The sequence below is a fragment of the Acanthaster planci genome, linkage group LG02, assembly GCF_054643075.1.
Source record: "Acanthaster planci isolate LZ-2023a linkage group LG02, COTS_SCS, whole genome shotgun sequence".
NCBI classification, from domain to species: Eukaryota; Metazoa; Echinodermata; class Asteroidea; order Valvatida; family Acanthasteridae; genus Acanthaster; species Acanthaster planci.
Window position 1 is genome coordinate 22245562 of NC_141778.1, and position 17474 is coordinate 22263035.

Here is a 17474-nt window from a genome sequence, read left to right on the forward strand (position 1 = left end):
GGTACTAAGAGTTTTATTCAAAATGTAAAGAAATTGAACAGTGGAAGTGTAAATCATAATTTATTTCTTTTATAAATGCTTGCAAATAATAAGTATTGTGGTACTGAATGGATACCTGTTGGAGATTCATTGCCCCCCTAAAAAAAACAATCCACAAAGTCTGTCCTTCGTAGCAAATCATATTTTTCTGTCTTAGTTAGTGACAGTCTAGCAGAACTTCAATTTATATTGTTTATTGACTGTTTTTTATTTCTTGTAGCTGTTCCATCCATCCCGTCCAGTCCCAACACCAACCTGACCGGCAGCTCTAGAATGAACAACTTCCAGCCTCGGCGCGATGACTCCCTGATGTCCCCTCACCCTTACAGTACTATCAACTCTTCCAGGCAAAATACGGCCACAAGGTCTGTGTGTGGAGTGACTTCATTCATACTTAGTTGAAGTTTTCATTTTGCTTCACAGCAATGCTTTTTTAGTCATGCTGTGAGATGTCATGCAGTGAGTTTTAAGTCTGGATATATTCCAGTAGACAAGGCATCCTCGTTTGTTTAAATTCTTCCCTTGTTACTTGTCTTTGAGAACATGTCAAGGTATAGCAAAGTCCACATGGTAAAGTAAGCCATGCATGACAGGCACCGTTACTTCTTTAAAATGACATTAAGTCTTTTGTTGAACTGTGGAGATATATTTCTAAGTACTTGCCGACTTGTCATTCCTTGAGAAGAACAATAACAGCCTACTGAGCTGTAGCTTTTAAACCCATAGTCCATTTGAGTAGTTTAGATGTTCCATCTGTGTAAACACCTTACCTTGCTTCCTCCGTCAGATATGATGTAAATCAGGAATTAAGAACACATTCTCTTCCTGGAGAAAATTTTGCGCATGTATTCCATCTTTCTGAAATCATTTCAGTTAATTCAATACTTGTTTGTTTGCAGAGGGTTTTATGAATTCCCCAACAACAGCACCTCCTCCACCCTGCCACCAGTGCCAGGGTTCACGGCGCTCTACAATGACAAGAGGCCCAACAGCAATGTGCAGCCGCTCAAGTACCGGCGCGTGGCGCCGACCAAGCACGGCCTGAAAGAGCGGGTATCGTGGAAGTGTGCTGCACTCCTTCTAGCTGTCATATCATTTGCGCTTGCCGCTACAGTTATTTATTTAGCAGGTCAGTATGCTAGAACCTGAAGTGTTTGTTGGTCATGCTGATTGTTTAGTAGTGTTCATTTTGGATTCAATTTGTTTTGTTTTTCTAACTGTTATTTACTTTTTTAGAACCACTGTTTTCCCTGTGTGTATTTTCAGTTAATAATTTGTCATTTTGATAGATGGTTGTAAACAATTGTTTGTAAACAATATCTGTGGTGTTTCCTGACATGCTGAAATAATAAAACGATGGAATGAAAAAAATTTCAACATTTAGTTGTCTCTTTACTTCAGCATCCATAAAAAGATTTGAGTTTTTCTTTTAGGGATTTTCAAAAGAAAACATAACTGAATGTTGAAATTTGTTAAAGGGAAATGGTCTTCTAATTGTGCTATGTGGAACTGTCCCCCTTAAAACAAAAATCATTCTGTTTTTTTGGGGGTACAGAAATGTTCTCAGGCTGTAAACACATCTGTAAAAACTATCCTTGGCTTTTGTCATTTGATCTTGTTCAGTAGTCAGCATCTCCATCAACCAGTGTCGTGTCGAGACGGTGGAGAATGTTATAACAGATTGCAAATCGACAGCTGTCGTGCCCAGCACACGAGGACTTGCTTCAGCTTCCACTAAACGTAAGTTGCCCCAAACACGTAGTAGAAAAAGCGGCAGTATTCCATTTGTTTTGAGACGGATGTTCACATTTCCATGTTTCATATGTTTTTTAATGATATACTTCCCCTCGCCATAATGAAATAACTTATGTTGCATTAGCTGTATGCTGCTTTTGTAGACATGTTGATTTTCATGGCTTTGCTGTTATTATTGGATTATCATAATGAAATAACAGCATGATGTTTTCATGTTTGCTATTGACTTTTCAGATGTAAATATTTCACAAAGGTTGTGTTTGATTTTCTTTGCCAGGCCCAACCACTGCAGCCCCAACTCAGCCTCAACCCACCCAGCCATCAGCAATTGCCCTCAATGCCCCGTCAAGGGTTCTAATCCCACCAGGGGACTTTTGGGTCTCCGCACTCCCTATCAACACCCAGCAGTATGTGCAATTGAACCTGACCATCCCTCTCCGGTCCAATTTTGCTATATTTGGGCAGCGCGGGGCACCGCCCACGCACACGGAATATGACTTTGTGCGAGTGCATGCAGGGAGCCGGTGGCACGACACACAGCGTGGGAAGCGGGACATCCACAGTGAACGTGACCGGTTTGTCCCAGACAATAAGAAGGGACGCAAGCGCCACGACATGATTATCCAAGAGGACTTCTTATTTGACAGAAGTAAACGATCCAGTGTTCTCCCAGACACGACACTGTCGTTTATTGAGGAGATGGTACCAGGTCTGTGGTTTGTAGGTGTGTACAACGATGGCGATGCAACAGAAGAGGTGGAACTGCAAGTTTCTGACAGAGGTAAACAAGTTCAGTCACCTGTAGAAATTCAGAAAGAAAAGCCCTTTTGGATGAATTAAAAAAATTGAAGGAGTAGGCGAAATTTGATCTGATTAACACTATTTAGATTGTTTACTGACAGTACTAAGAGTGTTAAAAACATTGGCATCGTTCATACATGGAAAGATGTTCAGGTGAGAGACCACACTGAAAACTTTTGCAGACTCTATGTCACTTTGTATTCTCTTATCCACGTGCAGAGCTGCCAAGTGGTACAGATTTTCTGTTATTGGCACGCAAATTGATTGTGATTACGGGAGTCATGGCAGTCATGCATAATATTTCGGGGTGCACAAACCACACAAAACGGCCAGCACTCAGACCGCGGGCAGTGGTGTGACGTGTTCCGCACTCACGTGCGACGGTGAAACATGTGAAGACCGACTCCCCAGCGATCCAGAATTTTTGTATACCCCACATGGTAACATGTGCATATACATGTACATTGTGTGATCTGGTAACCAGTGAAACATACATGTACATAGGACTACCTGTGGCGCGCTGGTGCCCAACAACTCACACACACAAAATGCTGTTTTTACATGAGACAAATTGACATGGGAAATATCAACCAATAACACAACTCAAAGGCACGGACAACTCGGCATCTCAAGGTGTAGTGTATGTAGTATTGTGTGTGCACATTGGTATGGGTCTGAGTTGGTATGGGGCCAAGCTATTTTTGGTCCGAATTGGTGTTATACCCATTTCCACAACTATCACGGCGTGCGTGTGACTCGACGCGTCGTGCATGACAACACCACACCACCATACTCGCTCGGATATTTCCACGATCGCACGCACTGTGTCGTTCGTTCTTGGAAAAGAAATGGCTTCTATGGCTTCTAACGTGTCAAAAAGCTGCAGATGTTTAGGAAAGAAAAACAAGAAATAGCCATGTATCACAGCATCTTCAAAAGGTGAAAATTTTGCATTTTGCACACGGGGGATCAAATGACGTCAAAGTACATGTCAAGGCAGGTGAGGATGATAGGGAAGGGAATCAGGACATAGCAACATTTTTCCGCCCTAAAGACAATGGTACTATTCGAGCTGAGGTGTTGATGGTGCAGTTTCTTTCCGAGCATAATATTGCAATAACTTTATTTAATTTGAAGCTACATGTACCGGTATGCACATGTTATAATAAGAATTGGGATTACCTGTATTGCGAACATTGGTTTCTGTGCTTATGTTGCAGGGCTCTGTGGAAGTACACACATCATCAAAGGCTGTACATTTGATTTATAATTTGGCATGCGAAGCAAATAATAATTCAAAACTGTTTTTCATTAAAATATATTACTTTCCACATACTGAAAACTCCCATACTACATGTACAATGTAAACATGCTGTGTTGTACATTGCACATCAAATAAAAATAGTATTTTCGTAGCCAATTGGCTCTGCGAAAGAAATTACTGATTTTTAGAGTTGAGATTACTGAAATACTCCGAAAGAATTAGGCAGCTCTGCACGTGAGAATTCATGGAATACTTATAACAGACTCTTTCTAATTGTCCAACCTCCAGCAGCCTTAGAGGTTAACACAACAAACTCCCGTGTGGCTTGAACATGTTCCGTAATAACCCATCTACTCTAGTTTACCACCTGCATCAGGCTGCATGAGTCTCTGCCTGATTTATCGAAAACATTGAGCTTTGAAGATATGGATTAAGGGTATGACTCAAGCGTTTGATGTTCCGACGGGCTTGCGTGTTTAGCAGAATCCTGCTGAATCTTTGCCCTTTATTTCTTACATCTAAGAAATTGCCTTACTTGCCGCAGTTCAGAAGTCACTGTGGTCAAGTTCAGGATATTTTGGATGGAAATTTCCTGCACTGTAAACTCCAACAACCCCAACCAGAAATGGATACTTGTCGCTTCTGACTTCTCTACCAGTCCCAAACCCCTTGCCCAAGGAAATTGTACAAAAATCTTAGAAGGGAAAAATTTTGGAGCCTAAAGCTAAATTTAACTCCTCCTTTGGATTTCTTGCCCCTGATCTACTATGTACCAACTGATCCATACATTTACACCTGTGTACTTACCTCAAAGACAAAATCAGATCGATTCCCTTGTCTAAAAACTTTAGTGAGGAAAATTTTAGAAAGTCAGGATTAAAAAAAGGTTCGTCGGATACATGCTCTGTTTTAAACTCTGTTCTACTGGCGTGAAGTGCAAGGTTCACATACAAGCCCTCAAACTGGACCTCGTGTCTGAGTAACAGATGGATCATTGTCTTTGGTTTCTTACAAATGGACAGATACCTGGGATGATGGCCAGCGATGTCCCCGAGGTTGCAGTAGCCACGGAGAGTGTGTCCTTGGACAATGTGTTTGTGAGCAAGCCTACACTGGTGAAGATTGCTCACAAGGTATGGCATAATGGTTTCCATGGTTGCACGAACAATTACCTTTAGAAATTTTGTTTTATTTATCTTGTTGCTCCTTTCAATGTATATCCATCCTGGACTTCTGTCTCACTCCAATCAAACGCTATCCCCTCAGGTATTTGCCCGGTACTCTGCAGCGGTCATGGTGAGTACGCCCACGGGGTCTGTGAGTGCTACAGCAACTGGAAGGGGCCTGAGTGCAGTGTGCGCAGCGAGCAGTGCCTCGTGCCGGACTGCAGTGGGCATGGCCAGTGCGTCCTGGGAGAATGCGTGTGCTCCAGGGGATATATAGGACAGGCCTGTGAGGAAGGTCAGTTCCGTTATTCCATCTCACGTCTATTTACATTTTATATTCATTCCTTCAAGCACCATAGTTTAGAACTAATTAAAAATGGTACTTTCCATCACTTGTTAGAAAAAAGCTCACTATAAAAGTTCTCTTTTGGGGGCATATTAGTATACTAGATGTTATTCAGTATCAACGTGTTTTGAATTTACAGTTATTACCCTAAGGATAAGGTAAATGTGGATGAGGAGACATATCCTGACATTCCATAAACTTGACGAAAAATTGCCAAACAGATTATATGGGAAATCCAAATCTAAAATCCGTGAATGAACACAACATTAAAGGACTGTCAGAACTAATTCAGCAAGAGTCCAGTGTCAGACCTGAACGAAATACTTGTACTGAAGCTGTAAAGCGATCCTTGTCTGTTTGTGAAATTGTTCTCAAGTGTTTTCTCATTGCTCAAAGATTTTTATTGATAGGGCCTGCGACTGTAAGATTTATGACAAGGATTTTTCCCTTGAGGGATCAAAGGAAGACATCTGTCACCTCCACAGAGCAGAGGTTTCTCCAGGAAACTACTGTAATTGTCTGTCTTATTAATGCGCTCAGCAGGTCCCTTGGCGAAGATGATGAATCAGTTTGGAAAGGACATTCTGTCAGCTGTGTGTTTTCAAGAAAGGTTTCAATGTATCTCTGCATCCCTAATGATTTTTTTTTCAGAGGTTCACGAGTGTGCCAATGACACAGACTGCGGCATCCACGGCCAGTGTGACACAGGCATGTGCAGGTGCGAGAAAGGCTGGACCGGTGAGCACTGCTCACAAGAGGCCAGCTGCCTGCTGCCCTGCTCCCCCAGAGGGCGCTGTGTGGACAATTCCTGCGTCTGTGAGCTGGGCTGGAATGGCCGACTGTGCGGACTGGGTATGGCACTTTCTTTGTCAGGAAATGGCCATTGTTCTTACTGCCATATAAAAACACACAAATTAACTCACCCCGTCTTGCTTAGAAGTGACAAAAAACAAGTGAAATTGGATGGTGCTATATTTTCAGTACCGATACCTAAGTTTGTAAAGCATGTGATATTTGTAAATAACACAAGAATTTAAGGGTTTTGAGCTCCTGTGGGCTGTTTGTTGGAGCTCAAATCTGATTTTCTTTTTCCGGTTCATATAGAGGGTTGCCCTGATGGGTGTAATGGCCACGGTGACTGTCGATTTGTGGACATGAGGTGGCAGTGTGTCTGCGACGGGCCACACCGTGGCAAAGCCTGTGAAATCACCATGGAAACGGCATGTGCTGATGGACAAGACAATGATGGAGGTACCTTTTCATTTTAGTCCCACCCATCATTCGAAATTGTTAGGGGAAATCATAGATTTTTGTGAAATATCTGATTGGAACTTCCAGTCTGCGTACATCTACACGCTATATTGCATCATTTCAGTTTGTTTCCCTCTCTGAAGATGATTCGATCCACATTTTGTATGCTTTGTTTTTTAATAAGATTCCCTGATGGATTGCCTGGACCCTGACTGTTGCCATGACGACTACTGTGCCTCCAGTATCCTCTGTAAGACATCCCCAGACCCTGAGACTGTCCTGGGCCGTGATGTGATGTCCCTCGTCACCCCTCCCCTGTCAGTTTACGATCGCTACAAGTTCCTCGTGGAAGGTGACAGTGTTCAGACTGGGGCAATGTTAGACAGTGTTGATCCAAGGTGAGATTTCTTTAAGCCTTTTTTCCTGAATACGTTACTGGTTGTACAAGATTTATTTAAATGATTGGAGTTTGACTTAATTACTTTTCTTTGTTCTTAACTGTGTCTTTATGAGTAAATTCAGTTATATTCCATGGTAATTAAGAAACCTAATCAAATCATTCCCCTTGTAAAACATTTTGAAAAACCAAAAGTAATTTTGTTTGGGGTTTGAGAGGGAAAAAATTATATTGGTTTTACCTAGTCGACACACAGCTCATGATTGTTTTACCCAGGAGTCTTTGACCCTGAGAAGCAATTATATATAAACATAATGAGCCTTATCCAAAAGTGGAATAAAGCTTCTGATAATGCAGCCCATTGGTTGGGAATATTCGCTGAATTTGCAAATAGCAAAGAGTTTTTGCAAAAAGTTGATTTTATTTTTAACATGACTTATTGCAGTCGTATTGCCGTGATACATGGCCGACTGGTCAGTGAGGATGATGGTCCCATACCAGGTGCCAGGGTCTACGTGGAGGGCCAGCCATCTCTGGGTCACACCTACACCAGGCAGGATGGAATGTGAGTGTATCAAGAACCCAAAATACTACAAGGCGGGGACTTTTGTTGAGATTTTCCCCTGAAACTTTTGACACAAACCAGAGAGCTACATTGGTATTCCCAGGGATGTATAATCAAGTGCAATAGATTTGAAGTTAATTGCCGATGCCATGTTAATAGAGTATTTGGAATGAGTGGGAATGTATCTGGGGCAAACACTTTTAGAATTCTGTTCAAATTCTCAGGTTATACCCAGTATCAAATGCCCCCAGCTGAATTTATTCTCTAATGCTGTATCCTGCAGGTATGACCTGATTGTGCAGGGAGGGGGCTCCATCCGTCTGATCCTAGAGCGTCAGCCTTATCATCAGGCCACCAAGTACATCTACGTCCCCTTGCAGAGTTTTGTCCATGTACAGGACATCCCACTGTCAGCGACGTCCAGTGTGGGGCCAGACGGCGGCACCTTAAGCAGCCGCCGCAGAGCAGTGTGCGCAGGGGAGGACTTCCCTGTGCCTAAATTCAAGAAAATTGAGGCTGTTGGGAGTGAAGAGGGGACTTGTCAGGAAGAGGGCTTCTCTGTGGATCAGAGGGTAGGCTTGTGATTCTAGCAAACCCTCAGATGTAAATTTGGACATGACAAGAATTGAGGGGGTGGAATTGAACTTGGGGAAGGGTTGATTACTTGTCATGTTAAGTACTGATTTCACAAATTCCTAAAACTTCTTAACTGATCTTTTTAAACCTAGAAACCCAAGGATTTGATCTCGAAGTTGGAATTCAAATCTTGTGAATATTTTGGTGAATTGTTTTGGTGTCTTGGAACTGAATTGGTGTGAAGTTTATTTGCAATTACCTTTGAATTCCACCTTTGTTAACAAAACCACTCAATCTTAGTGATCTTAATTTTGAAGCTAGTTTCCCTCTGGAACCATATCTGTTTTAGTAGATGTGCTTGTTGGAAATACGTGTACCACCATCTATACCAGTCTCAAGAAGACTGTTGAATGCATAGACTCTATGCAGCTTTCTACATCACGACGCTGCTTTGATGAAGAAACCACTCACCTCCTTGACTTTGTATGACCTTCCTAGGCAATCCACGAGCAGATTCCCATCTCCGGTACTAAGTTGACCTTGGACTACTTTAGCCAGAGTGGACCGGGCCAACCAGCCAGGCTCACCTTGCAGCTGACCCCCACCACACTGCCCCAGAGCCTAGAGATGGTCCACGTCAGCATCAGTCTGGAAGGCCGGATGTTCAGGGAAATCCTCATGCCCGAGAGTGCCATGGAGTACACACTGCGGTGGGACAGTAGAAATGTGTACGGACAGATGGTGTACGGACGGGCCTTTGCTATGGGTAAGGAATCACGTTTACTTCATGTTCACACTGCTGGATCGATCTCTTAGCATTTCTAAACCTCAAAGGTTCGTTACCTGTCATTCTTTGACAAAGAGAGGTACATAACTATTACAGGATGGATACCATACTAAACCTTATTTATGGATCATGGGAAATTTTTTTGTGGGTGATCATAAAGGCTTTGAAATTACACATAAATTATTTCTTGTACATAGCAAATTTCATTTTAATAGTTAACCATCTAGATTTGCTGTTAAATCAATAAAGACTTGATTAGCACATGCTTGGACAAGATTAAAACTGTTTATTTCTTAAAACTTTCATGAAACTTGTAATTTTCTGTAAAAATTGCACCTGACTTCCCCTCAAACACTGTCCTAAGAATAGCCTATAATTATTTGTCCTAGTTTCCATTGGCTATGAATACCAAGGCTGTGGAGACATCATTTGGAGAAAGCAGCGAATTGCAATTGATGCACCCAACTGGGGCTCACTGGATTTAGGTGGCTGGCAGCTACCTGTCCACCACAACTACAATCCAGAAAAAGGTAGGCGGCACGTCTTTGGGACCTTGTTTATTTCAAAAAAAAGAGCTGGTGTTGGATGTTCTTTCTCATTTCATGTGTGCATCAACACTTCACACTTCCACTATGCAAGGCCTCATATCTTATTCACAGCACTGTTGTTTTTCTTCACATCACCAGCTATCCTGAGCCTTGGCACAGGCCAGCGTGTGCACTACCACCATCAGCCAGCCATTATCCAGTCCATCATGGGCAACGGGCGCCAGCGCAGCACTGACTGCTCACAGTGCACGGGCCGGGCCAAGAACAGCCGCATGCTGGCACCCATATCCTTGGCCAGCAGTCCCCAGGGAGACGTGTATGTTGGTGACTCCAACTTTGTGCGGAGAATTGACAAGTACGGCAATGCCACCGTCGTTCTGCAGATGAGGTAGGTCCCCAATATTTAACTCTGTCAAAAAATTTGTGGATTTGCACAACATCTAAGGATGTTTCTGGGACCAAAATGTAAGAAGAAAACAGGCATGCTAAATCCTTAAGTTCTCTGAAAGTGAAGCCAAAGAATATTTCCAACCTACCTTCCAACTCTTACAGTAACTTAAAAAATAACATCAAATGCAGCCCCAGTCCTCTATTGATCTCAGTTGTTCCACATCCAATCATATTGAATTGTGAAGACATCATGATTATATCTAGGAAGTTTCACCATTCAGCATAAGGGTTTTGAAGTTATGGTCATTTATACTTCCAAGTCCTCATGCATGTTGGCCAGCATGCATTGAGCACTTCAGCAGAAAACGTTAACATCTCTGACTGATCTATCCGGAAAAGAATGTGTGGTCTTACAGAATAGAATGCCTAGTTGATGGATACGGGCTAGTTAACTTTTAAAACTTTCCATAACTCAAGATGTAAACTTAAGCTCATCTCACTTGCCTTTTCCCATAGCTACCAGCCCTCCTACAAGTACTACCTGGCTGTCAGCCCCCTCACCGGCGTCCTGTATCTCTCAGATGGACAAATCCGCCAGATCTACCAGATCAGAAAACTGACAGACATCCCCAACATCTCCACCAACCTGATGCTGGTGGCTGGGACGGGAACACCCTGTCAACCCCTTGATCCAGATGGCTGTGGTGATGGTGGAATGGCCACAGATGCAAAGCTGCTGGACCCTAAAGGTGAGAGGGATATATTTAACCTCATTACCCAGTGATTAACTACTTGCTGCCGGGGAGCCCAGTTTCGAAGACGTTGGCTTTATATGCACAGACGGTGCCTGAAATGGGACAAAGGGAAGTGGGCCTTGTAAAAAGACTGTTTTCGGGACAAAAGACCTAGCTGCTGGGAATTTCCAACCTTTTTTCAGTTGTCAATAGCGGAGGAAATCCGTCATTGTTTTGAAAGATTATACCATTGTTTGTGGCATTCAGCGCGAGCAGATTACCACCGGGGACAAAAGCGCTCCAGCACTCCAGTGATGAGTGATACAATACCGCTGCACACTAATCTGGCCCCTATCGAAAAGACGTCAGCAGCACGCTGTGCCGGTTTCGGAAACAAAAGAAAATTACATAACACTGCACAATCTGGGCTCTTTTTAACAAGGCAGCAGGCCTGGCTGAAATACTCGGGCGTCAATAGATGTTTTCTGTCAGATTAGAGTAGCCACCAGAGAGTCATTTATGTGGGTGTAAACGTCTAGTAAATGAAGTTATAAATTTTTAAAGAATTTTGAAAACAGACAAAAAATAAAAATCACCCGGCCCAGCAGAATCAACATGGATAAATGGCCCGGCGGGAATCAGTTAATAAATGGACTATTTTTCCCTGCACTCCTTCCTTTGATATGTGACGAGGGGCCGTTTTGGGAGAAAGGATGCACCAAATACAGACCTAGGTTGACTTGATGTCTGAACGTGAACACTTTAGTCGACTTTTGCACACTTATTTGTATCCACAAATTGGAGGGGAGGAATAATCGGTGCAGGATAGCAGAGGGTACTTCTTAGCTCTGGCAAGGAAAACGTAAGTTGTAGATGAGAGATTAATCCCCTTGATCAACAAAGAAACATTGGAGTTTCATAGTAGTTTAGGCACAGATCATTTGAAAGGTTGGTGGACCATAACCATCCCAGTTTGTAACACACAATCCAAAATTGTGTTGACAATACCTCCATTTCAACCATTAGGCTTTTAGTGTTTGATTGTAAAGTTTCTGTTTTGTTTGTAGGTATTGCTGTCAGTCGAGATGGTACCATTTTCTTTGTTGATGGGACTGTTGTCAGAAAGATCCAAGACGGTGTCATCAGCACAGTAGTCGGGTCCCATACCTGGGTTGGGCCCAACCAGACTTCCTAAATGCTCAGATACCATGTCCTTTGATCAGGTAAAACAGAAGGCATAGTACATGTTAATTAGTCCAGCTAAGCCAAGTTTATAAGTTCAAACTAATCTCTCACCTCACAAAAAAATTCAAATTAATAATTATTATGTCAAGAGCTCTATAACAAACACCACATAGGCTATACATTGGTCTGTCTTAAATCCTTGAACCATTTTAATTCTTTAATTTTGCTTCATTTAGTTGGTTAAGTTTGATAGAAATTAGTGTTTTGCTGTTGATATCAGTTTCCATATTTGATGTGATTTTAACATAACCAGGTAAAGCTGCAGTGGCCTACTGATATTGCCATCAACCCCATTGATGACTCCATTTATGTGACGGATGAAACGGTCATCCTGCGCCTTGGAAATGATGGCCTTGCATCAGTCTTTGCTGGTGTCCCCCACAGCTGCCCCTTTGATGGTGCCCCACAGTTGGGTCCCTCAGACGACGACCACATGGTCAGTGGTGTTCAGTCGGGGCCTAAGCTGGCTACCCAGGAAGAGCTGATGTTCCCCAGTGCCCTGTCATTTTCCAGTGCCGGGGAACTGTTTGTCGCTGAGACGGACAACCTGCGTTTGCACCGCATTCGTCGCATCACCTCAGATGGTATCATCTCCTGGTTTGCTGGCCGAGACTCCGAATGCGACTGCCATGATGAGGGTTGTGTCTGCTTTGATCAGGACCAGCTCTTTGCTGTTGATGCCAACCTCAACACACCAGTTGCTCTGACTGTGACCCCAGACAATGAGCTCATCATCGCTGACCAGAGAAACCTGCGCATCCGCAAAGTCACCTTGGATATTCCCCAACTGGACGAACAGGGCAACTACATGCTGACATCACCGGATCGCCGTGAGATCTACCGCTTCAACCAGCGGGGATTTCACATGACCACTTGGGACACTCTAACGCAGCTGGTATCTCGCAACTTCTCCTATGACGGCAACATGAAGCTGGGGTCTGTCTTCGACGGTCCCGGCAATGACCTTAGAATTATCCGTGATGACAATGGGTCACCACTTAGGCTTCTACCGTCTAGCGGCGATATCGTCGAAATGACCCTGAACACTCATGGTTTGTTGACTGAGACCTCCCATGGTGATGGAAGTCAGATCACCAGAATAGACTATCACAATGCTGGTGAAGGTTTATTGATGGCAAAATACCATGGCAACGTACTGCAGCATGTCTATGGGTGAGTTACCTCAATTCATTTGTTAAAACCTGAATTTCATCTCCATCTTATTATTTGGTTATGAGGGTTAAATACGTACAAGTAACTCCAGAATCTTTCCTGTACACCAGAAAAGTTATCTCAAACAGCTATGAGTATTTTAATAAGTGTGTGAACAAATAAGTTAAATCATTGCCAGCAAAATATTTCAACACCCACAGTTGTTTTCAGCCTTCTTAAATATTAAGGAAATTCCAAAGCAAAAGACATTTCTCCATATGGCAAATGTCAGAAAAGAAAGTATATGATAAACTCTTTGCTGCAGCCTGTATGACACCACAAGCTTTACTGAGGTTCAATTCAAAAAGCATTATCATGATTTTGCCAATTAAAGCAGATTGACAAAGTGGACTGTAGCATTATCCCTTAATATGTATGTGTAACTTAAAATGTGATATCTTAACAGAAACCTGTCAGAGGTCCTCAACATTTCCTCAAGTCATGGGTGATTTCCAAGTTCCTTTCTTTGTCTCTCACTGACAGGTACAATGGCCAAGGCTTGTTGGAGTCCATAATTTGGCCCACAGGGGAGGTGACCAGGCTACAGTCCCGGACCAATGACTCCCACTCCATTGTGGAGATGACTGAGCCAGGCCAGGCAGACTTCATCAGCTCAACACTGCAGCACACCTGGCTGACAGAACAGACATTACTGCAAGGTGGGTGGGCAGAACCATCATATTTCTAGCGCAGATTTTTAAATCTAGTTTTAGTCATAAAACAAAGGGTCCTGCAAGGTTGTTATTTGGCCGTGTAGCTTGCAGACCTGAAGAATATGTGGAGTGATGACATTAAGGAAAGATCAATTTCATCGTATTCAAGATTTCAAAATCATGGGTAAGGAAAGAAAATTTGATTAAGGAATGAGAATTCTGTGTATTATTAACTTGGGGGATTTGAACCCAAGGCACGAAGGAAAAGCCAGGTAGAGAACAACTGTTCCAACCCATAAATGTATACTTAAGAGTTAGTTGCATGGATGAAATTAATGCTACACTCCAATCAAGATGTCATTGAGATGGCAAACTGAACTTTTGCTCTCTGTCTCCTCGATACAGCTGATCTAATGGCTACCATCATCCAATCACGCCATGACGGCCAGTTCTCGCTCAGCTACCCAAATGGTGTGAGTGTCCAGCTACAGCGTGACTCTCACCCTGTCTACGAGGATGACCCTTATGCGGTTGTGACTAAGCGCAAGATTGTCCTGCCTGAGGACTTGGTCAACCGGTTGGACTGGCGATACTACGGACGAAGGGGTGGCCAAGACAGGCGGAAGATATTGGTCATTGGCCGAAAACTACGGGTAAGAAGCAAAAAAGGGAAGAGTTTAGTTTACATATGAACCGTTGTTTTAAGGAGCCAGATCTTATTTGTGTTTACTGTACAAGGTCATCATGTCACATGTCCTTCCCTCTCACAAACAGATCAACGGGGAGCACGTCTTCACCCTGGAATACAACCGCTTTACTAAGACAGAGACCCTCCAAAGAGCAGATGGCATTCCGGTGCTCATTATTACCCACGATGCAACGGGCCTCCCCATTGAATGGCTACCCACCCATGGCCTCAAACCAACCAATGCATCCTATGATCCCCTAGGCCGACTCACTCGTTGGCAGAGAGGGTTGATGTTTGAGGCCTTTTTTTATGACATAGAAGGGCGGCTGACCGGGAGGCGCCATGGGAACGATAGCATGTGGAATTTTGCATATGAAAAAGCTCTTCAAGTAAGGAAAAAATTTGTGTCACTTTTTCAGTAAAAGATGAATTGTAACAAGCAACAAATGTCAATGATTAGCATTGTGCTTTCTGACACACAGCTGCATAAGTGGGAAAAGTGCTTATTTCCAAAACGGAAATAGTGTTGTTCACATGGTTTATCATGTAAATACTGATATTGGTTTAATTTCAGTTGTTCTTCATCATCCATCAAGCTCTTTAAAAGAGATATTTGCCGAGACACATTGTTGAAACCTACACAGATCATTTTCTTAATACTTTAAATAGAAAAAAATACTGAATTACAGAAGAAGGTGAACCCTAATGCTTGGAACCGAAGCAATGTTCTTCAATCGTAAAATATTTTGATCTTATTTCAGCCATCAGAAACCACTCTGCCCAGTGGCCAGCAATACTCCATGCTGTATGATGATTCAGGGAATTTGAAGATGGTTACCATGCCAACTGGATCACGCCACCAAATCAGGACAGTTGTCTCCCTCAGTTATGCTAGAAATATCTACTCCTATGAGGATAGTTCCCCGTGGGTCATGCAGGATCACAGCCATTCGGGTCATCTCCTACATTCGTACTTTCCTGGGATGGGGCGCCGGATCACTTACATTTACGACAACAAGGATCGCATGGCTGATGTCCTGTTTGAAGAAACTGCCATTGAATACAGCTACCATGGCAACACAGATCAGGTCAAGACAGTTGAGTTGCGAGAAGGGCGATTTCATAATTCTTTGCGATTCGTACACAATGGACCACTGGTTGAGCAGATGCTGGTACGCACCTCAGGTTTTGAGGGGTTGATGAACGCTCGGTACGATTATGTCTACGATGCAACTTTCCGAGCAGCCACCATCTCCGCGGAGTTCAACACAACGGTGCTGCCGCTTAAGGAGATGAGATTCAACAGTGAGACCGGACGAGTGGAGCAAATGGGGTTCTTCACAGTGACCTACCCAGATGCTGTCACCCAAATCATGGCAGACTCTTTCTTCCAGTTGAGGAAGCAGTACGGCACTTACGCCTTGCTGCAGGAAGTCAGTTACCAAATCACTGGAGTGGGCACCATTGCCAGCATGGCACTTTTGTACCATTTGACGGGCCGCATGGCTCAGCGTATTCTGACTATGCCCAACGAGTCGCACACAACAAAGTATTCCTTTGACATCAACGGCCAGCTGGAGGAAGTCAAGGTGGACGATCGTTTGATGTGGAAATACACCTATGATGACAATGGCAACATCGCTTCTCTAAGTCAGCAGGGATCAATTGAAACACTCGACTATGATGACCAAGACCGCATCACAAGGGTTGGGACCACAGACTACCAAATAGACAGCGATGGTTTCCTGACCCAGAGAGGAGAGGAGATCTTCGAGTACAACTCCAATAGCCTCCTGGAGCATGTCTACAAGCCCCGTGTCTATGACGTCCGTTACAAATACGACGGTGTTGGCCGGCGTATCTGGCGCAAAGACCACGCAGGCCGGCAGGTGCAGTTCTTCTACGGCGATATCACCAAACCCACAAGGGTAACACACATCTACGACCACACAGCTCGTGAAATAACCTCCCTGGAGTATGACCTTCAAGGTTTCCTGTTTGCACTCCGTCGAGGCCAGACCCAGCTGTATGTTGCATGTGATCACGTAGGCTCTCCTATTGCCGTCTTCAATGCCAATGGAGAAATCCTCAAGCAGCTCAAGGTGGATCCCTTGGGGAAAGTCCTCAGTGACTCAGACCCGACGTTCCTCCTCCACATTGGCTTCCAAGGAGGCATCTACGACCCCCTGACGAGACTTGTGCATTTTGACAGGAGAGACTACGATCCTGTCTGTGGCCGTTGGACTTCACCAGACCTCAACTTCTTCAAGGACATCACACAAACTACAAGGACTAAATCTTTCAACATGTACACATTCAATGGTAATATCTTTGTTGGAAGTGATACAGAAAGCCACTACCTTTCAGGTGAGCATATCTCACTTTAGTGCAGATGTCAAAACTGAAGCAGAATATTTCACTTAAACATGAAACCACAAATTAGACTGGTAGCCCTGGTCTGGCAAAAGAAGAATATAAATGCACATTTTACAAAGATACTTGAAAATCATCATCCACTAGCCCAAGACAGTTTGTGCTGGGAGAGAAGTATGTTGTAAAGTTTACTTTAAGGGTTTATCCACACGTTCCAATATGCAGCGCAGCAAAAATCATGGCTACTCTCTCTGTTGCAAACAGTATGAAGAACACAGTAATGTCAACAAATTCTGTAATTCGTACTTAATTCCTACATTATGTCAAATCATTGCTTTTCAAGCTCTTGTTCACATCAGGGACACTATAATTATTGCTGTTCAGTGTGCACTAACTCCTGTAGCATTGAGGATCGGAGGATTCGCACTCCCTGCCTTCAATCAAATCAGACAACATTCCCAATGGGTTACCTTTCTATTCTTTTTAGATCTATGGAGCTGGTTCCCTGTGTTAGGGTATGACATCAACAACATGATACCCCAGCTGAATCGCAATGGACAGATTGAGAAGATCGACTCGTATCGCTCAGCCTGGAAGGACAGTACATTGGTGACCTCTTGGGCAAAAGTAAGCACTTTCTTTTTGCATCAACTGGTTAAAAAAGGAAGCAGATTTTGAAACCAG

At 43.4% G+C, this 17474-nt stretch overlaps 1 protein-coding gene across 1 annotated transcript in view; it reads left to right on the forward strand.

Moving 5' to 3' along the window:
• LOC147800020 (teneurin-3-like) overlaps positions 1-17474 on the forward strand; it is a 73162-nt gene that overhangs the window by 51321 nt on the left and 4367 nt on the right. The window contains 23 exon segments of the mRNA XM_087132513.1: positions 260-404; positions 939-1168; positions 1663-1779; positions 2072-2575; positions 4882-4992; positions 5126-5320; positions 6023-6223; positions 6476-6622; positions 6807-7020; positions 7465-7584; positions 7868-8156; positions 8659-8926; positions 9337-9477; positions 9634-9883; positions 10402-10634; positions 11687-11781; positions 11783-11842; positions 12118-13037; positions 13560-13735; positions 14135-14382; positions 14504-14806; positions 15179-16784; positions 17278-17417. Of these exon segments, the coding sequence (XP_086988639.1) occupies positions 260-404; positions 939-1168; positions 1663-1779; positions 2072-2575; positions 4882-4992; positions 5126-5320; positions 6023-6223; positions 6476-6622; positions 6807-7020; positions 7465-7584; positions 7868-8156; positions 8659-8926; positions 9337-9477; positions 9634-9883; positions 10402-10634; positions 11687-11781; positions 11783-11842; positions 12118-13037; positions 13560-13735; positions 14135-14382; positions 14504-14806; positions 15179-16784; positions 17278-17417 (6713 nt within the window).